Source organism: Limanda limanda, chromosome 11, assembly GCF_963576545.1.
Source record: "Limanda limanda chromosome 11, fLimLim1.1, whole genome shotgun sequence".
In the NCBI taxonomy this organism is placed as follows: domain Eukaryota; kingdom Metazoa; phylum Chordata; class Actinopteri; order Pleuronectiformes; family Pleuronectidae; genus Limanda; species Limanda limanda.
Genome location: NC_083646.1, coordinates 6,493,453 through 6,513,211, shown reverse-complemented (window position 1 = coordinate 6,513,211; position 19,759 = coordinate 6,493,453). Strand labels below are relative to the sequence as shown.

At 41.0% G+C, this 19,759-nt stretch overlaps 1 protein-coding gene across 2 annotated transcripts; it reads left to right on the top strand.

The window, feature by feature from the left end:
• The first annotated feature begins 682 nt into the window (after window positions 1-682).
• xrcc1 (X-ray repair complementing defective repair in Chinese hamster cells 1) lies at window positions 683-18,186 on the top strand. Of its 2 annotated transcripts, none has more exons than XM_061080902.1 (17): window positions 683-1,085; window positions 1,176-1,268; window positions 2,076-2,183; window positions 2,280-2,438; window positions 2,708-2,785; window positions 3,146-3,266; window positions 3,516-3,622; window positions 4,845-5,007; window positions 5,092-5,323; window positions 7,062-7,178; window positions 13,333-13,414; window positions 13,512-13,611; window positions 15,424-15,472; window positions 16,032-16,171; window positions 16,453-16,543; window positions 16,649-16,724; window positions 17,258-18,186. In XM_061080902.1, exons 1-17 carry the CDS (start codon window positions 1,035-1,037, stop codon window positions 17,363-17,365), a joined length of 1,875 nt encoding a protein of 624 aa, XP_060936885.1. In that variant the 5' UTR covers window positions 683-1,034; the 3' UTR covers window positions 17,366-18,186. The 2 variants fall into 2 exon arrangements, with proteins under 2 accessions (XP_060936885.1, XP_060936884.1); XM_061080901.1 differs by having other exon boundaries at window positions 3,143-3,266.
• The last annotated feature ends 1,573 nt before the right edge of the window (window positions 18,187-19,759 follow it).

Genomic DNA, 19,759 nt, shown 5'->3' with positions numbered 1-19,759 from the left:
TGGACCTGTTCCTGAGACATTAACTTTTTCATCGAACCATTCAAGCAGACTTTTATCTATAGCATAGATCATTGCCGATTCAATTTACTTATGAAATATAATTCAACAGCACATGTCTGTTTTTTGCACCTAGACTATAACAACACTCATAAAGAACATTCACTGGACTCGGATGTAGTTATTTTGTTTTATTGTGTAGTACACATCGACAGGGGGTGGTGGAGGCTAGGTTTGAATTTCATAGTTCAGGGAACAAAGGAATGGAAGGAACTGAACTTTACTGAACTGAACTAACGCAGAACTCGCAGAATTAAAATAACAATACATTTAATTTAGAATAAACTAATATTAGAGAAAATATATTAATAATAGTACAATAGTTTTCCAAGTGAAACAGAATATAAATTAGATCAGAAATTGTACTTATGCATATACATTAGTATATATTAATAAACAATAGTACATAATAAGAGTAAAAATAATAAAACGAAAGAAGAATGAAAACAAGATTAGGTAAATTAAAAATAGTAGGAATTAAATCCTTACATCCGAAAATATACATAGATGTGTGTGTGTTTATATCTTATAAACAGTTGGTGGCGACATTACCCTGTGATGCGCTTTTTAAAGAGTAGAAGAAGAAAAAGGGGCTCGCTGATTGGCTGAGATTGTCGGTGTGGTCACAACAACACGGAACACGTCGGGCTTTTGGTGGGAAAATGACACGTTTAGCTTAACATTAAAAGTATTATCGTGTGTTTTCCGACGTGCACTGTAGCGCCAGAGTGAGCGGGTGTGTGTCAGCTACACAACACGTGTACAGGTTCGTTACTGGGAGCGCTGGTGTGTGTGGAAACCATCAAGCTAACCAGTGGGAACTTCACTCTACCCATTGTTTGCTAGCGTGCTAACAAGGCTAGCCCGCTGGACAGGAACACACTGTAGTTTCCTCCACTGCCAGAACAACGTGTGTGTTCTATGTTTTGTTAACTCGCCTAGAAGCGTTGAACCAACGTGAGGAATCAACATCAACAATGCCTGAGATCAAGATCAAGCACGTTGTGTCGTGCAGCACCGAGGACACCGTGAGTTGTGTGTTATGTTCAGTGAGAAACGTGTATCTGCTCAAAGGTTCATCCTCCCGTTCATTCATCCTCTCTCATCCCGCTGAACAGACCCACAAGGCGGACAACCTGCTGAGCTCGGACACCTACAGGAAGTGGAAGGCAGCGAGACCCGGGGAGAAGCAGACATCCGTCATCCTGCAGGTGAGTTCCTGTCTCCACCCCCCCCTCCAAAAAGTCTTCAGAGGTTCAGTGTGTAGGATATAGTGACAACTAGTGGTGAAGTTGCATGTTGCAGCTGAACTCACCTCACTCTCCCCTTCCCAACATGACTCTAAACTCAAAGGGTGTTTAGTTTGTCCAGTCTGAGCTACTGTAAAACTAAACATGGTGGCCTCCGTAGAGAGGACCCGCTCCTGATGTAAATATAAAGTATTTAAATACAAAGGGCCCATTCTAGGGTGAAGAAAACAAACAATTTGTACAATTTAGATGAAACACACAACTGTAAACATTACATTACATTACATGCCATTTAGCTGATGCTTTTGTCCAAAGCGACTTACATTTTTAGTACACTCAACATTTATGAGGGGCCATCTAGGGGTTCAGTATCTTGCCAAGGACACTTCGGAATGCAGATGGAGAAGAGTGGGGATTGTACCGGCAACCTCCTTGTTGGAGAACGCCCACTCTACCCCCTAGGCCACACCCCCGTACACATCACTAGGATCATTAAGTATTTTGTATTTTCTTGTCAATAGATCCCTTTCACATAATTATTACACACTGGACCTCTAAACAGAAGTAAAATGTTGTGATAGTGTTTGAGAAGGTGCTTAACAAAAATGAATATATAATCAATAATTGTGTCAATTGTCTGTTCTCGTATGTGACTGTGTTAGACTTTCTTTGACTTAAGGATATTTACAGTATTTGTGATGCTTGTGAAGCACAAGGGGCTTATATTAAGTTTTTATTTATCTGTTGTCGCTGTTTTCCTTCGCTCAGCTCGAGAAGGAGGAGCAGGTGCACAGCATCGACATCGGAAATGAAGGCTCAGCTTTCATCGAGGTGCTGGTTGGGAATTCCTCCGCTACCAGAGACCAGGATTATGAGGTAGTCCGTCACTATCTTGACTATTAATGTCTGCACGTGATCTCTATCCCATTTTCCCCCCCTGTGATTTATTGATTTTTTAAATGTCTGCTTCAGGTTCTTCTGGTTACGTCTTCCTTCATGTCTCCAACTGAGAGCCGCAATGGCACCAATCTGAACCGGGTGCGTTTCTTTGGGCCCACCCAGCTGCAGAAGACCCCAGCCCAGGAGAAGTGGGACAGGGTGAAACTTGTTTGTAGCCAGCCTTACAGCAAGGTAAAGGTTGTATTGAGTGTTAACATGACTTTATGACATAATTAGCAATAACAGCATCACTAGTTTTAGGTCAGATCTTTGATTGTATCACAGAAATGTCACAATGAAGTCATATAAGAGGACATATAGAGCAAATGATATCCTCACACATGCTCAACAACAGTGTGGTTTCACCTGCAGTGTGTTTACTTGTTGAGCTACATGATGAAAGTGGAATCTTATCGAAATATACATACATTTTATACATTTTTTTTTGTCTTTGTACATAGAACATAGCATATGGTCTGGCCTTTGTTAAGTTTCATTCACCGCCGGACAAAAATGATCCTCCTCCAGCAGCCTCCCCTGTAAGTATTAAAATATCTTGTCCTTTTTTAAAAATATTTTGTAATGAGGCCTTGATGATTAGTAACTAAGTTTTAGTTTGTATATATATATTTAAAATTATTATTAAATGTTACAAAATAAGTCAACCATCTTAATAGTAACATTTTGTCTGAACTCAAAGTAACAACCGGACATTGTCATAGAATGACTGCAATCATACTGTAATAGTTTTGATCAGAAACTACTTGATTATAAAATAAGTAAACAACAAAAGGAAGGTGTTTTATCTTTTGAAATCATTTATCAAATTCAAACCTTCAGTCAGTCCCTCCATCTCTTCTTTTGGCCACGGACATTTTCTTCTTGTCTCTTGTCAGAAGCTGACCAAGTTGGGACAGTTCAAGGTGAAGGAGGAGTCTCCGTCATCTGGGCCCAGTCTTCAGCCGGGCAGTCTCTTCTTCAGTCGGGACAGTACGACAAAAACCAGTCCTTCTGTCAAAGGTAAATCCATTCCTTCAAATTTACAAGCTGCCGAAGGCCAATTTAATTCTTTCAGGTCCTTCTTGATAATGAGGTTGAGTAAAAACAAAAATCCATAGTTCATCAATTAGGTTGTAATTAAAGCTTCTGACTTGTAGCAGAAGATGAGAGCAAAGAGTCGATTTCAAAGACGTTCTTCATTATTGTGCCACTTTGTGGGAATAGTTCATTTTTCCTTCCTCACCAACTCTCTGCACTTCTCCACTTTAGTGTCTCCTCAGAATGAGAGGTTGAGTTATGCTTCTGCTGCCCTGCAGACCGGTGGCTCCCCCCAGTTGTCGGGCCAAGCCTCGTCCTCCAGCACTGTCTCGCCACAGGTACTGAACATCACCAGCCATTTCTCCACCAAACTAAATTCCAGGATATATATGAAACTGGCCTCAATACTTTTAAAATTATTACCACTGTTTTATGTACAGCCTGCACAGGTGCTTTCGTTTTATAGCAGAGTATTATTTCCGTTATGCTGCCAATACCAGAAAAAGTAAGGTGCAGAACAGTTAATTTCCTGACCTTTAAAACTCTTATTGCCGTCTGTTATTTCGGTGTAAAAAAAACAACAAATAACAAATCATTCACCAGCCAGTAAAGGCATCTGAACTGGCACAAGACATTTATCATGCAGGAGCAAGGAGCTGGCATCACCCCGCTTGCTCATAGTGAATTATTTTTCATTTTATTTCAGTACCTTTTCTGCTGTATTTTCACTAGGGCGCATTCAAGAAACCTCATATAATACTACACACATCATTCTGGTCCATTTTACAATTATTACAGTCACTCATCAATTCTGTGAAAAGCCAAATCTGAGGTGGTGTGTGTTCAGATTGTGCAATCTCCTGGAGAAGCATCTTAACATTTGTCGTGCTGTTGTCGTGCGGGAGTCACTGTGATGTTGTTTTCCCACTGTACCAATCACAGTGGCACACACCGCCTAATGTGAACCACAACAGCCTGTGAACTCAGGGATTGAACACACAGTCTGTGCCTGGAAGACTTACTTGTTTTGCTGAACATTGCATTATTTGACCGTGTTCAATATATCTCTCGGAAAAACTAATTCATGTATTTGTCGTTTCCAATTTATTTAAATAAATTGTTTCATATGCAGTAGCTTAAATTTGTAGCTTTCATCAACAGCTTGAAGCAAAAAATGTAATTACTTTAACTCTGTGCAAATGTGAAATGCTAACGCAGGAAATGTCTCTGTCACTCTCCGTGTATTGAAAAGTCGTCTCAACAGTTATTCCAGTGATTACAGTCCTGTTTGCAATTTTCTTCTGTAATTGTTAAGCAACTGTTTTTTGAAATCCTCTATGAATTCTTACACTTCATTTTCTAATCTATTGTTTCTGCATACACACGGAACATTTTAATTTCAGAATGCTCACGCATTACAAATTTATTAAACTTTTTGCCATTAAATGAACAGAAAGTTTGTCTACAACGTGTATTTGCACATTATTTTTTGTTATTCTTGTGACTTAAGCATGAAAAGTGTAAAATCCTCAGTTTCTCCCATGAATTGTTTCCACAAAGCCACCAGCAAAAAGGAAATTTGAGTTCAACAAAGAGCGCCAGTCTGCCCCTGGCCCCCCTCCCACGAAGAAAATAAGTCCAGCTGGCTCACCGGAGGTTAAAGCCACAACCCCCAAAAACAAGCCGAGTCCAGCCAGCGCATCCAGCTCCAGCGCTGCCAAAGGTAACACTTCGTTTAGTGTCTCAATCGCAGCATATACATTGTTTTCTTAGAGAATTTCCTTGACTTTCTGAATTGTGTCCCCAGCTTCCCTGACACCGAAGTCCCCCGACAAGAAGAGGCAGAGTTTGACCAAATCTGAAACTAAACCCAAACAACAGAAAACTAAATCCCAGGTCCCATTCAACCGGATGTTGGAAGGGGTTGTGTTTGTACTCAGTGGCTTCCAGAACCCATACAGGGGGGAGCTGAGGGAAAAGGCTCTGGATATGGGAGCCAAGTACCGGCCTGACTGGACGCCCGGCGCCACACACCTCATGTAAGTAGCTGGTGGCACGTGGAAAGTGCATTCTGAAGTTGTGCTCTTTATTGTTTGCCATCATCATCTCCACTAAGGAAGTTCTGATTTCACTCCTGTCTGTTTGTTGATTTAAAAAGAGTGTGTGCCATTTGGTGAAGATCCCAAAACAAATCTGGATCTATGGAATTTAAATGTGGAAGTGGACTGTATTTTATAGATGCATTACTTGTTTGCACGTTAAAGGCAACAATTCAAAGTAAATACAAAGCAGCACCTAGCAGCTGCTTAGTTTAGCGCAAAAGTGGAGAAACAGTGAGTCAAGTTCTGTTTAAAGTTAAGAAATCCACCCACCAGCTTCATTAAGACTCAGTATCCTGCTGCTCGATGTAGCCTCTCACCTCTCGGGACTGAACTTACTTGAGTGATGTCTAACTTCTCCTCTAATTGAGGAAGAAGGAAAATGCAGAACTATAACCTGAACCCTGATCTTGACCCAAAAATAAATAATCTTGTTTTGTGTTTGGTAATAATCTTGTTTCATAAGCTGAGAATTGGGTCCAGACTTTCAGGCAGGATGTTACATACAAATTCTGCTGCATGTCTGAAAGCAGTTATAGATCATAAAAGAGTTAACATTGTAAATGTTATATGTGATGTGTGTAATGTAAATACATGTAGTAGGAAAGATTTCTACACACTTTAGTCTTATGGACTTTGTTTTAAATGGATGCAAATTAATTGAGTGTGTTGTCTCAACAACATAATAAACATCTGCTTATTTTGGATTTTGACAAATAAGCTTAAAAAAGGGCTTTTAAATTCCCACCACAGTTTTTGCTTTAAGAGACCTTGTTGGCGCTCGTTCTTAATAAACTGACGGACAGCTCAGAAATGTGGCTCCACAAAGAGAAAGTGAGGAGATTACTATTGAGCGAATCAATCAATACATGTACAACGGCAGGTTTTTGGCAGCTGATTTGATTAAAGAAAGATGAGTAGATCACTCAGATTAAATGCGCCTGTTATTTTTCATCAAGATTCATTAATTGTTTCCTGAAAGAGCAGAGTTAATCATTGGGATAAAGGAATAAATCGCCCTTCTTAAATATGTGAATGTGTATCATTTAAGTAAGCCGTTGTAATTAAAAGCAATTTCTGTTGCTCACACTCATTCTTGGACTCAAAACAACAGCGAAAAAGTCAGCTTTGTCGATATTGTTTTCCAATATTGTTCTCATTCCTAGATACAAATTTAGTTTATGCTTACGTTGAGTTTGTGCTGTGCTGGGAGTCAGTCGTTTGTTGATGCTGCTGGAGTCCATTTAAATTAAGCTTGTGAAATCAGAGGTTTACACTTTTGGCACAGTAGGGAAGCTGAAGAATACTTGATAAACAAATCAGTACACTGGGAAGTTATAGGTAACCGAGAAAGTCAGGGGAGATCCTGTTTTACAGTGTCATTCACATAGTGGCAAATACAATAAACGTCTAATATGTTTAATATGTAAATAACTCCAAATTCTTATATTTAGAAATATATTATACATAAGTGCAAACATGTTTTTCAAACATCGATCTTTTGAGATGGAAAGATATATTTAGGTAATTTGTATGATCATACATCGTACGTCAGGATTGTGTCACAGGCCTGATTGCACTCTGTAATTCACTTTGATTGCATCGTGATATCCGCCGTATGACTGTTGCCCACGTCAACTTCTCTTAGTGATGTAACCCTGTGTTTTTCTATTTCCAGCTGTGCCTTTGCTAACACGCCCAAGTACAGCCAGGTGAAATCAGCAGGGGGCATCATTGTACGGAAAGAATGGGTGATGGACTGCCACAAGAGGAAAGAGCAGCTCTCCTATAAACGGTAAGAGACGACGAAATGCAAAACAAACCAATGAAAAAGAAGCGATATCTTGAGTTTGAATTTTTACACCAAAAGCCCAGGCTCAGGCATTCGCAGTGGAACAGCTGGAGGAAATTCAGAGTCTTGTTAAAGGACATTCCGCAGAGCTTCATCTGGTTAATATGTTCTCTTAAAGCCACGACTGCACCTCTCGCAGTCTGTACTTAGCAATCAGGCTGATTGAGGCGTCCAAAAATACACCTCACAGCGGTGTTGCCCACTTGCTCCAACATTGTAACCCTGAGCAGCTGATGCCTGCTGTGATCACAACTTCAGCCCAGGCAGCTCCAGCAGCTGTCTAATTATATGGCTCATTACAGGGGGAGCTTTGCAGCATCAAGGCCGTCTGCTGTTGCTCCAGAAGAATCTGTGTCTATTGAATAATGCAGAGCTGAGGACTCATCTTGGGCAGCGGAAGGTCCAAAGTAATTGAAATCTCACTGTACTGGGGTTGCTTTACCATTTCAGGAATTCCTTCATACTTGTTTCCTCCATAATGATCATGTCGCCCTCAATTTTCAACAGAGCTCTCATTCTGATGGGGTATCCAAGGTTACTGATCTTATTAATCTCGGGCTTCTGGTGCATTCAGATGGATCCAATACTCTGATTTTAAAAGAATCTGGTTTCTATAGAAGTTTATGAGTTTCCTCGGAAGTTTATGGTCCCAATCTCTAATTTCAAGGCTTCTTCAATACAGCATGATGTTAATTTTGTAAATGAAGGTCACGTTGAGAGTCAAATAAGTTAGAAAGCACAGTAGGCTCCAGGTTGAAAAAGACGACACGGTGGGCTGCTGCTTGATTAAGATCCACTTTTAGACGATTATTCTGTCCTCAACCCACTTTGAAACATTAAATCAGTAAAATTCCTGGTTTGTAGTTACGTGCCAATAAAGTAGATGTCCACTGGGGTCAAGGTGATCTGCCAGTGAACACACATTGATACATTAAGATACATTTCTTTTATTTGACCAAAACACATGCACAGACATGCACAAGCACACTCATGCAAGGAGGGAAATTTAACCTCTGCTTTTAACCCATCTGGTGCAGGACACACAGAGCAGTGGGCAGCCATGTACGGCGCCCTGGGAGCAGATGTTGGGGGAGTAAGGTGCCTTGCTCACTAGACAGGGTAGGGAGAATCCTCTTGGATTTTTGGACAGATCAATCCAGGTTCGTCTTTTTGTTGTTTCTCCGTGGAGTTGAACCAGGGACCTTTTCTGCCCATAGTCCAAGTTTCTGCCACTAGTCCACCGCCTCTCTGTGCATGCACCCGGATGACTGGTACACGTATAGCACACAGCCGGCAGGACAGATCCGCCTGTTCCATCCTCCTGAGAACTGCGTGCATGAGCAGCTTAATTTTTAATTGCAAAAAAAGTGCTGCAATACTTTGTCCCACGGCACACCATATGGCAAAGCACCACAAAGATGGAAGGAGGTAATGGCTGCCATTACAACTTTCATCAGTAGAGACGTGGCCCCAATTTACACGGCCATGGTGAGGTACAACGTGTGATGTCATCTGGATACAGAATGAACTCTATGGGGATATGAGAATTTGGTCATATCGCACAGCTCGAGTTCAGGAATACTTGTGGTTTGCTTTTTGTTCCTATATTTGCTCCAATGTTGTATGTAAAATATTTAGCTGGAGTTAAGAGCTGGAAGGTCTGATCATTACCTTGATTTCTTTCCAAACATGTTTTTGTCCCTTCTACTAGTGTTTGTCTCTTTGTACCTTTTACTATGAATGTGATTCATTCTCAGCTATTGCTGTGTAGGACGTGTTCCAGAATTATTACCCCTGTAGGTCCAATTCAATCAGGATACCGGTGTGACAGTTAATGTCTTCTTTTTTTTCTCACAACCCCATCTTGGAAATTGACCTGCCCATTTTCACAGTGAAGTGTAGAATTTAGTATTTGAGTTCAATAAAGCTGAGAATTAGCTGGATCCAGAATCTCATATTATTTGCTTCTTCTCTTTTGTCTTAAAAGGAAGTTATTAACAAAACAAACACTTTCAAGCTGTCACCATGGATGTGTTTTCCTTCCAAAATATTGCAAAATATTGACCAAGTGATGGCCGCTTAATCAATAACAGAGATAATCATGATGTGTCCGACCTATTTGGGTCAAATACACACACCAGGAAGAGTCACAGACCTTCATTAGTGAGTCTCGTGTGGGTAATGATTACTTGTATCGATGAGACTGTCATTTCAGAGAGATTGTTGTCACCGACATCCTGCATGGATCAGTCTGCAGGTTAGACTCAGTGTAGAGAAATCAATTTTTTTGCTAATGTTAGTCTTCATCTCCAGAAATGAATGCAACCGGCGAATAAAGAGGAAGAGTAGCGTGGACAGCTTTTAAAAATAACATATACCTGAAGGCCAGTGGCAGACAATCCTAATGTTCAATCAAATCTGGTCCTTACTTCAAGCTCTCAGCAGCCTGTGTCATCCTTCCTCCTCATGTAAGCCTTTCTCAGTGAGTTTCTGATTGTGCTGAGGATCCCTCACCACCATCCTTCCCCCACTGCTTCCTGTTGTCATAGCCCTGTCCAGCTCCGCTATTGTGCAGCGTGTTGAGTGTGCAGCTTTGATGATGTACCCTTTATTTAAAAGCTGCATCTGCTATGGGTAATTAAAAGGACCACTTACTTTGATGATGACAAGTACCCAAACAAATAGGCACACTCACATCCTCTAACTGTTGCCCCATCCATCATGCACGCAAACACTTTGTCACCGAGCATCTGCGGGCAAATGCACAGCTTCACTGGGCTCCTGCCATGCATATTTATTATTCAGAATATATATATATATATTAATGAGATTTCTGACATCACATAAGCACCGAAATAAATACTTTCTCTGTGTACGTCATTCAATCAGCGAGAATCCAGAGACGGAACCTAAAGAGGGGAGAGCAGAAAACGTTCAAGTGGCTCTACAACATCCCATCACAATGGGACTGAATAAGTAAATCAATATCTCATTAAAGCCGAGGAGGACCTGGAGGACGTGGAAAGTAGTCGACATGTAGGTGACAAAATATCAGCACAATCGCATCGTGATTAATCTGCGACACATTGATTTTAATCGCATACAAAAACACAACACTTGAAATCTGAAAATATTACTTTTATCCTCAACAGCATTTTTGCCAAGAGTGTAAAGATGTGCTAAGTGCAATAATTTTGTCATCAATGAGTAGTTTCAGCTATTTCTGGGGTTTTGAAGAAATAACTATTATTTAAAGAAGAACCAGTCTTTACTTGAATTATACAAAAAATAGATAATCACTGTCTATCATATACAATTTTAGTTGTGAATCGGTCTATGCTTTAACACGCAGTGACACCCCATAACGGACTCACGTGAACATGATGATACTTATCTCAAACTTGAAATCACAACAGGTGGAGAAGTATACAGTAATAACTATTGAGGTAAAACTACTAGAATCGTAGTTCATACATTATTTCACTGAATTATTTGTTTAGTAGGGTGACAGGAGATGAGGTTAAAAAATATAATCACAAAAAATGTTAAGTTTAATAATAGAATTGAACAATTTAACCTTTCTCACAGAGAAAGAGCTGCACATAGATGCACTGTACGACCGTGTGTGAATGTAAAACTGTACTGTAAAACACTTTGAGTGAAAATCAGGACTAGATAAGATAAATATATACTTAACTATTATCATTTCTATCTTTTCATCTTTTGTAAAACACCTCTCCAGTTCGTCTGGAGCTGAGCACACGGCGTGCTTTACTTTAATTATGCCACTTATTGTTATAAGCAGCACATGCTGCACTGCTCCTCTTATCCACAGTCTCCTTTTTCATTTTTTTCAATTTCCTAGTCACTTAGTTTTATGAAAGAAGAAAGCATGGGTCATTATAATGTGTCTGCGTAGTGTGAGTGGAAATAATAACACCTTAGCTTTGATGCACAGTCGTGGATTGAGGTGATGTATAGAGAGGTTCGGGGAGAAATGTCACATGTTCTTTCCTGTTTTTCTGCGTGTCCTACCCATTTCCTTCATCATTATCCAAACTTATATCTTCACTTTTAAAGTAATTGGAAAATCTGTCTTTTCATTTCCCCGCCACACTTGCCTAACCATAGCCTAGAACATTACAGACACAGTCACGATATGTCGTCTGACACTACACCCCCTAATATATTCTATGCATCTGAGTGTCCGTGGCTCTGGAGGTGGGTCACGGTCGTTCGCTCATCGGAGAGGTCGGCGATTCGATCCCCGGCTCCTCCAGTCCACATGTGTCCTTGGGAAAGACACTGAACCCTGTGTGACTGATGGAGAAGCACTATGGAATCACTGTAAAGCACTTTGAGTGGTCGTTAGGACTGGAAAAAACACACTGAAGTCTGTTTAACATTTCTCTTGAGGTTATATTGAATTATATGTCTAAAAGACTTTGTTTGCAGTCTTGCTTATGTTTTATTTTCACATGAATTTGAATAGATTTAATTCAATTAATCTCATGTACTTATTGTGAGAAAAATGACGTAAAAAACACCAATGAGAAGAATCTGACACATTATTCCTCCCTTTTTTTGTCATGAAAATAGAAAAGTTGAAGGACTATGTCGTCAGGTGTAATATATTTCTTAATGTCTTATAAATTCCGAAAGTGCACATATTTACAGAGCTGCAAAGTGGGAGGAGATGTTTGAGGTTTTAGGCGTTTTGCCCAGAAGGAAGGTGAAAGTTTCCCCCCCATAGATCATCAGCATCAGATAATGTCTTGTTCTCTGAAAGTTCAGGTAAAAGCCTGTGTAGGGAAAACTTCAGTGGTCAAACTTAAATATGACTCCCGAGGTGCATTTCAATAAGGAATACCAATCTCCGAGCTTAAAATGTCATACCATTCACTACTAAGGTCAAGTTGGAGCTAAAGCATCCATAAAGTGTTTACCATTCCCAGTAGGCAGAGAGAATTCCACATAAACAAACTTGTCCAGCGCTGTAAGAGTGAACTTTGTGCAAGTTCCCCCAGCTCCAAAAGTTAATCTTCCTGAGAGACCCTCCCCACCAAGGTTGGGCACACACACAGGTAACAACAAAACCCTTACACCATGCCGGTGGGTTAAGATGGTTAATCAATAGAGATGTGCACTGAAGAACCAATACACTGCTGTTTCTGCCTGAAGAGGATATCATCTCTATGTTGTTGTGCAGAGCCTGTAAAGACCGAGCTGTGTGGGCATTATTTTTGCTGTTATTACCTCAGCACCAGGAAGTCATGTTTTCGTCTGTTAGACCCCATCACTCAAAAACCACCGACCGATTTCCCCTTATTTTGTGGTGTGTATCCGGATCAGGGTCCGGGGGGGGGGTGGATCCAGGAAGTTTACTTTACTTTCTTTGGGAGATAGGATATTTTTCAACCTCTTGTCTTGTTTTCTCAGAGAATAATTCATGGAGGTTGATTTAAAAGTCAGGTCTGTTAAGGTGACTGATATTTTTGAGTGTGGGCATAAAAGTTTGGCTCCTTTGAATTTTAATGTGGATTCATAAGGGGTCTGTTGAGCCTTGGCGAAGGTATGCACTTTACAGCCAGACAATTTATGCAGTTGTATCTCAATATAAAACTTTGCACTTCAGCCTTTGCTTATTGCCCTCCTTCTGTCCCACCACTGCCAAGCTGCATTGTTTGCAACATCTAACCTATAACTCAAGAAAAAATTTGAGATATTGGAGCAGGGTTGCAGCCATCAATCCTGATTCATGGTTTCAGTTCACCGACTGCGAAACAACAACAACGTGTTTGGGGAGGATAAGCTGTAGCTCAAGAGCATGCAAACGTCAAAGGTATTTGATATATTAGCTGTTGTAATGTTTGTAAAGACAATTGGGACACTGGTGTGAAATTATATCTTTATCATCTCTTCCTTGTTAAATGTGCTTATGTCCCATTACTGCCTGCTAGAAGGGCCACTGCAGTGTGTGAGTGAAGCTGCTTTGGAGCAAGATATATAGTGCAGGCATCATTTTCTCCCCAGTCTTTAATCATCCGGACGCATTTTGTTCATCCGTTCTTTTTTTTTTCTTCTTCTGTTGCGTCAGGTATTTGATGGATGGTGGCGAGTCGAGCTCGGAGAGTGAAATGGAAGTGGACAACCAGAGTGAAGAGGAAATGGATACAAAGGTTTGTTTGTGTTGTTTTGCGTGAGTCTACAAAAAAATAATGATCATTCTTGTTGGTAACTATCAGTTGTAATATCCTGTCCTTGTTGTTATTGCAGACTCCACAGAAGCAGGAGAGACGAGTCACCCCCAAAAAAACCGTTGTGAAGAGTGAAGACGATGATGAATATGGTGGCTCCACTGATATGGACGAACCAGGTTTGCATCAAACTACTTCAAGTGGTTAACTGAACTTTACCTGACATGTGGTTTAAGATTCGATCTTCTAGAGCAGGGGTGCCCACACCTTATAGGCTTGTGAGCTACTCTTGAAATGACCAGCTCAACAAGATCTACCGACCAGATAATGTTGGTATCCATTATTTGGATACCAACATTATTATTAACCTCAATTTCTTAACGTTGTCATTGTGAACACATTGAGCTGCCGGCAAAACAACAACATAATATGCTTGTGTCGTTGCAAATTGAACGGGCGGTTTGTAGCAGATCAGAAAACAGAAAGCTTTCATCTAATATTCTCAGTTTCCTGTACTTTTTTTTTTAGATGTTTTTGCATTTTGCCTTTTAATTAAATGTGAAAAATAGAGAGAGAGAGAGAGAGAGAGAGGGAACTAGGCAGAGAGAGAGGGGATCAAATGCAGAAGTGGTCCCCTGCTGAGAATAGAACAGTTATCACCAGATGCCCTACAAGGTCTTAACTTCTGCAAAATGCTTTAATTAATACCCGTTTTGTTTTTGCCTGGGAAAGGGAGTTTTACTTTCTCTCTCTTCGTTCAATTTGCATATTAAAATGGGCAAAGTTTATCGCTCCACTGCTGCAGGGTCACCCACCACAAATTAATTGTAATGAGACAAAACTTTCGGAGACGGGAAAACAATATTTACTGTGACAAAGCAGAAAACAAAAAACTCTAAGGTTCACCACCCTGTAAACTAAGTAGAATGCAATACAGTAGTTTAATTTAGCATAATAAAAAAGCTCACTCTCTTAAAAAATAGATAAACATAAGGTGGACATGTGCGTTACACATATCATACATGTACTTTAATATATATAAACATATATTTATATTAGTAAAGATCCCAAAACTGAACGATAAGTGGTGGTGACTCATGGAAAGTGATTAATTCCTTCAGCTCAAATATCTAGTGTAGGGGGAGAGGGCAGCAGCGGAGCTGGAGAGGACTGAGTGAGTTGAGAAGAGCAAGGGGAGAATGTGAAACCCAGAGAAAGAGGCAAATGGGATCAGCTTTATGAAGCACTTGGAAACGGCTCGGTTTGATAACTCGACCGTGTAAAGAACATGAACAACATACATGCTGTCGATGGGAGTTTGAGGGAAGAAACAAGGAATCGCTGTGAAGGGACTTGTGCATGATTCTCATTTCTATGTTAATTCGAGGCCAGAAGTAAAGTACCGGGTTGCATCACTGAGGACACACACACATATAGGGAGAGGACGTTTTAATTAGAGCTTCTTCCTGTTTCCCCCCCCACAACAACCCATGATTGTGTGGTAATGGAAAGTGTAGCCAACAAGGTGACATTGCCTGAACTGCTGATGAAAATACATCCTGCTTTACCTCTGCTTGCTCTGCATAATGAAAGTTAATAGTATTTTATAGAGGACATGATGTCAAGATTACATTATTTTCATCATAGGGGCAGCATTGTTTGACATTTGACTTTTGGATTCAATTGGTTTTAAAATGAAGGACAGAGTGCAGGGATAATAATACATCATAGGAAATGATTTGAACTAGGAAACAACCCTGTGTTTTTTTAGGTGAATTGATATTTTCCTCAGGGAATAACAATATTATTATTACCCTGTCCATCTGTTTCCGTTTGAAAAGCTGCCCACAAGCTGCAGTTTTGATCTTGGATGCATGAAACTTTTCACGCTTAAACTATTTCATTTTCAGCTTGACCTTTGCTATTATTGTAATAAATGACGTGTCAGTTTTCTTGTTAAAAATCTCCTGTATTAACTCTTGGTTTCACAGGAGGTGATGATGACGACTCTGCCGTGGACACGGAGGACGAGCTGCAGAGGTAAACACAACCATGTCCAAACTGCTCTGTGTGATATTGAGGTGAACCGGTTTGTCTTCTGTGTCCAGTGTGGTCGTTGACTCCATATCTGCTCCCACAATGCACCAGTAGTAAACTGATCCATAGATTGTGTGAATGAAAATGTGTTAATGTGGTGTTCACTGTATTCATCGCTGCCCCAAAATTGATCCACAGTATAAACGTTGTTTAAATTTATTTCCTCGTAAAACATTTGAAAACCCAATTTTAAATCCTGCATTATTTACGTGCATCTTGCAGTTGTTGTATTTTTCGGCACATTACTGCCACCTGCACATCAGTGGACTAATGCAGCCACGTTGGTAGGAATGAAGATTGTGTCGCCCTCGACTTGAAGTTGAACTTCTGAACTGCTCTATAATGTCGAGCTGTGGGTTTTCTGTGACGACCATTAAAACAAGTGTCCAGACAAGACAGAACGGGAAGGAGACAAATGAGGTTCCTTCTCTTCAGAGACAGGCAACATGGAGCATAAGAGACAGAGTTGGGTCAAGTTTTGTCTTTTTTGTCCTTGTGTTAGAGTGGAGAAGGAGAACAGACAGAAGAAAAAGGTGTCAGCCGGTGTGAAGACGGTGAAAGAGGAGGATCCATACGGGGGGTCGACAGATGAAAACACAGACGCTGAGGCTGAAGAGGATCATCCCATCCCTGAGCTGCCAGGTGTGTCCCTTTGTTCTTATCCCCGTGTCCCGCGGTCTCTGTCGTCTGATCCTGTTCACGGCAGAAGGAAAAATGTCCTCCCCTCCATCGTGGCCCACTGCAAACACAGACAGGAAATAATTGGATGTCTCTTTTGCCTCTCGCACCACTTTCTGTGTTTATTCATCCTAACTTTGCTGCTTCCTGCCCTTCACCAAAGGACACCAATAATTACACTCATATGAGTTTTGTGCGCTTCAGCTAAACTCTTCTGCTACTTCCTCTTCAATCGTTTCTTTCAGACTTCCTGAGTGGAAAGCACTTTTTCCTCTACGGTAAATTCCCTAACAACGAGCGACGCCTGCTGCTGCGATACATCGTGGCCTTTAATGGGTGAGAGAGACTTCTAGAAATAACTCGACCAGAAAAAAGATGTGGCAGGAATTGTAAATGCCTGTTATTAAATCTCCGTTGTATGTGCTGTTGTCTGTGCCGCAGAGTGATCGAGGACTACATGACGGAGAAGGTGCAGTTTGTGGTGACCAGTGAAGGCTGGCATGACTCTTTTGAAGATGTGAGTTGTTGCCACTGTTTGCCTTTCATCAGTATTTCCTTGCCAGTCATGTAAGGACTTCTAATTCGCCCTTGAGGATTTGTGTAAAGGCGGGTTTGCTTTTATTATTCCCTTCTACACACAAGACGGTTTTGTGATGTTAATCACTCCAGGGAACCTTTTTTAAGTGCTCAGTCAAGTGCTCAAATGACAATCGCCTCAAAAAACCTCAGAGGGGAAAAGCAGAAAAGGTCCTGGCAAGGTCGCATCTTAGCCGTTGTCCTTGAAGCAGTAAACACTTGCAAATTTTCAAGGTTTTATTAAAATAAAAGAAATGAAGAGAATTAGTGTTTTTGCCACCCTGGTGAAAATGCAGCAGTGCTGGGATAAAGTAGCTTTTGAATCAACTTGATGTTATCGGTGTAAATAGTGTTTCAGCCGTTTGAGGTGCTTGTTAGTGTCTGAATGAGCGATGCCTCTTCCTCTGTGAGCGTATCTGTGATGTAACAAGACCACCTCATGACCTGTCCATGTCTCTGTCCCCCCCGTCACAGGCCCTGATGGACAACGGCAATCTGAACTTTGTCAAACCCACTTGGATCCACTCGATCAACGAACGACAGAAGCTGCTGCCCTATCAGCCGTACTCTGTCGTCCCCTGAACAAGTCGCTGTGCGGGGGGGGGAAGCCATAGACTGTTTGTTTGTTTGTTTGTCTTTTTTCAGGTTCATTGCTCTATTTAGAAAAAGCTAATTCTAGTTCATTATTGATGTTTTTTTTGTTATTTTTTACTTCACATGGAATTTCCTCAGCCTTTGTCCACAAAATGATTCACCTTTTGGTCAAACTGGGAGAAAAATATCTAATTAAATGGAGGTTCAGGTTTAAATTTATTGTTAAACCTTCATTTGAAGCTTGTTAAACGTAGCTTGGCCACAATGCAACATTATCATGATCAGTCTTTTCCTCATGAACGAAGCCAACACAGACTCAAGACTTGTTTTGGTCTCCTTGGTCCTGTTCCGTCGCCCGGCCTCCTCCGGCTCTGTCTGGAAATGAGTCGTCACCCTGTGCCGACTGCCAGCGGCGCTGATGAGACCCCGACTCGTGTAAGTGGGCAGACTATTATGAGACCAGGCTGCAGTCGGCTGAAAGGTGCCAGCTATTCAAGGTTGCTGCGTTTTTCAGATCCAAAAATGAAGTCTAGGGAACTGTGTTAGTGTGATGAATTGACTTTGTGTGAGTGTGTGTGTGTGTTAAAAGGTTTTCAACCTGTTTTTGATTTGGTTTTATTTGTGTAAAATATTACAAGAGATGGACTCGCTCAACGGATGTGAGATTTCCTGAAAGGGCTTCACGAGGAAATGTTGAACTTTGCTTTGCTCGCTTTTCCAAAGAGCCTTGAATAGCTCCTGATTTTTCATGTCCTTTTATGTTTCCTAATTATTTTGTCTAAATAGAAATAAAAAAAGGTTTTTAATTAGCTGTGCTGCTCGACGTGGTTCATCAAACTGTCCTTTCACTCAGCTGCTCTCGTCTCTTCCTCTGCCTTCGTCTCCGGGTTTGTCACTCAAGAGGCACTTTCGCCCTTTTTCATTCCTTCTCTCATCTCTCGCCCTCTCTCCTCTCTCCAATTTCCTTCCCCTCCTCTGCGCCCTGCAGCCACTCAGTCTCCTGCTCTCCAGTCAAGAGGATTAGAAAGCTGGAATGTGGATGATGGACACAGAATCATGAGGGCTGATTACATGGGAGGGAGACGGCCTCGATTCTTTCTTTTTTTTTTTAAGGATTCCAATGAGATCAATTCGCACACACTCATCAGGAGGGGAGCATGTTAGTACAGTTTCCTGCAATTTAGCATCAATCATGTGCTTTTCATAACCGTAAGAGGGGAAGGTCACAGCCGTTCACGGGAGCCGGACAATTTACAGCAGCTTACGCCATCACCACGGTTCAATGTCACGTTGTCTTTTAGTGCCCATCTGTTCTCAGGGTGTCATGGAGGGAGGAGTGATTTCAAATGGTCCCACTTGACAGGTCGGCTCTGATCTGACAGCGACGTTTCCTCACCAATCTCGTCTCTCTGATCTCCACCGGTCACATTTATGTTTCTGCTCTTAGCATTTTTATGGCTCCCACAGATCTTGAGCGTGACCTTGAGGGACGAGGTCTTGTTTGGGTTTTAATCCTCATTGTATTTGACACAACGTTGGCTGTCTTCAGCTGATGGATTTTTCTCTTTATTTACCTCCGGCGAGGAGATTATGTTTTCATTGCTGTTTGTCTCTGAGCAGGATTACAGCTGCTCAAACCTCTGAACTGACTTTGTTAAAACTTGGTGCAAAATTGTATTTCCTTGCAGTGAATTGGATTATAAATCGATGATTTTGTTTTTGTTCACAGCTCGTCAACACCACATCCATATCCCGACTTTGCACTAGAGACTTTCATCAACACACCCACTCGCTCGGGGGGAATCTGCTGTAGTATCTCCTGCTGAATTCTCACATGTTTTTTCTCTGCGTTTTTCAATATTTTCACCATGTCCCCGTGTTTTTTAACTCATGGATCTTGATGAATAATATAAATCAGGCATACCTTATATCTACGGGTGAGGGGGATTTGTTGCAGCTCCATCAGATTAAAGGCTGGATCTTGGAGTATCGTTTTAGTTTATGTCCCCTAATAAAGTTTTTCTATTGGTCAGTTTAAAAAAAAAGATCTACGTTATATTTTAAGACAAAAAAACTTTCTCAAACCAGCCCAGCTTCACTTACTCTTAATCATCACCCTACGTTATCATGCAGGTAACGTACAATGTAAAAAAATAAAAAAGGATTCCATCAGTGCACATCTGCTCCACTGGAACGAATGTGGCTCAGTTTGAAGATTAGAGTGTTTACGCTTATGGAGATATAAACCAATATAGACAAAAATGCACATTCTGATACAAGTACAGTGTTTTGCAAGGATTGCTGTTCTATATCCACACTTCATGGGGTGGAAGTTCTCAAACTAAAGTTTTGCCTCAATCATCAGAATGAAGAGTGAAATGT

Coding starts and splice junctions, on each gene's coding strand:
- xrcc1 (XM_061080901.1), top strand. CDS start 1,035: ATGCCTGAGATCAAGATCAAGCACGTTGTGTCGTGCAGCACCGAGGAC. Junction 1,269..2,075: donor AGACATCCGTCATCCTGCAG/GTGAGTTCCTGT, acceptor TCCTTCGCTCAG/CTCGAGAAGGAGGAGCAGGT. Junction 3,267..3,515: donor AACCAGTCCTTCTGTCAAAG/GTAAATCCATTC, acceptor TCTCCACTTTAG/TGTCTCCTCAGAATGAGAGG.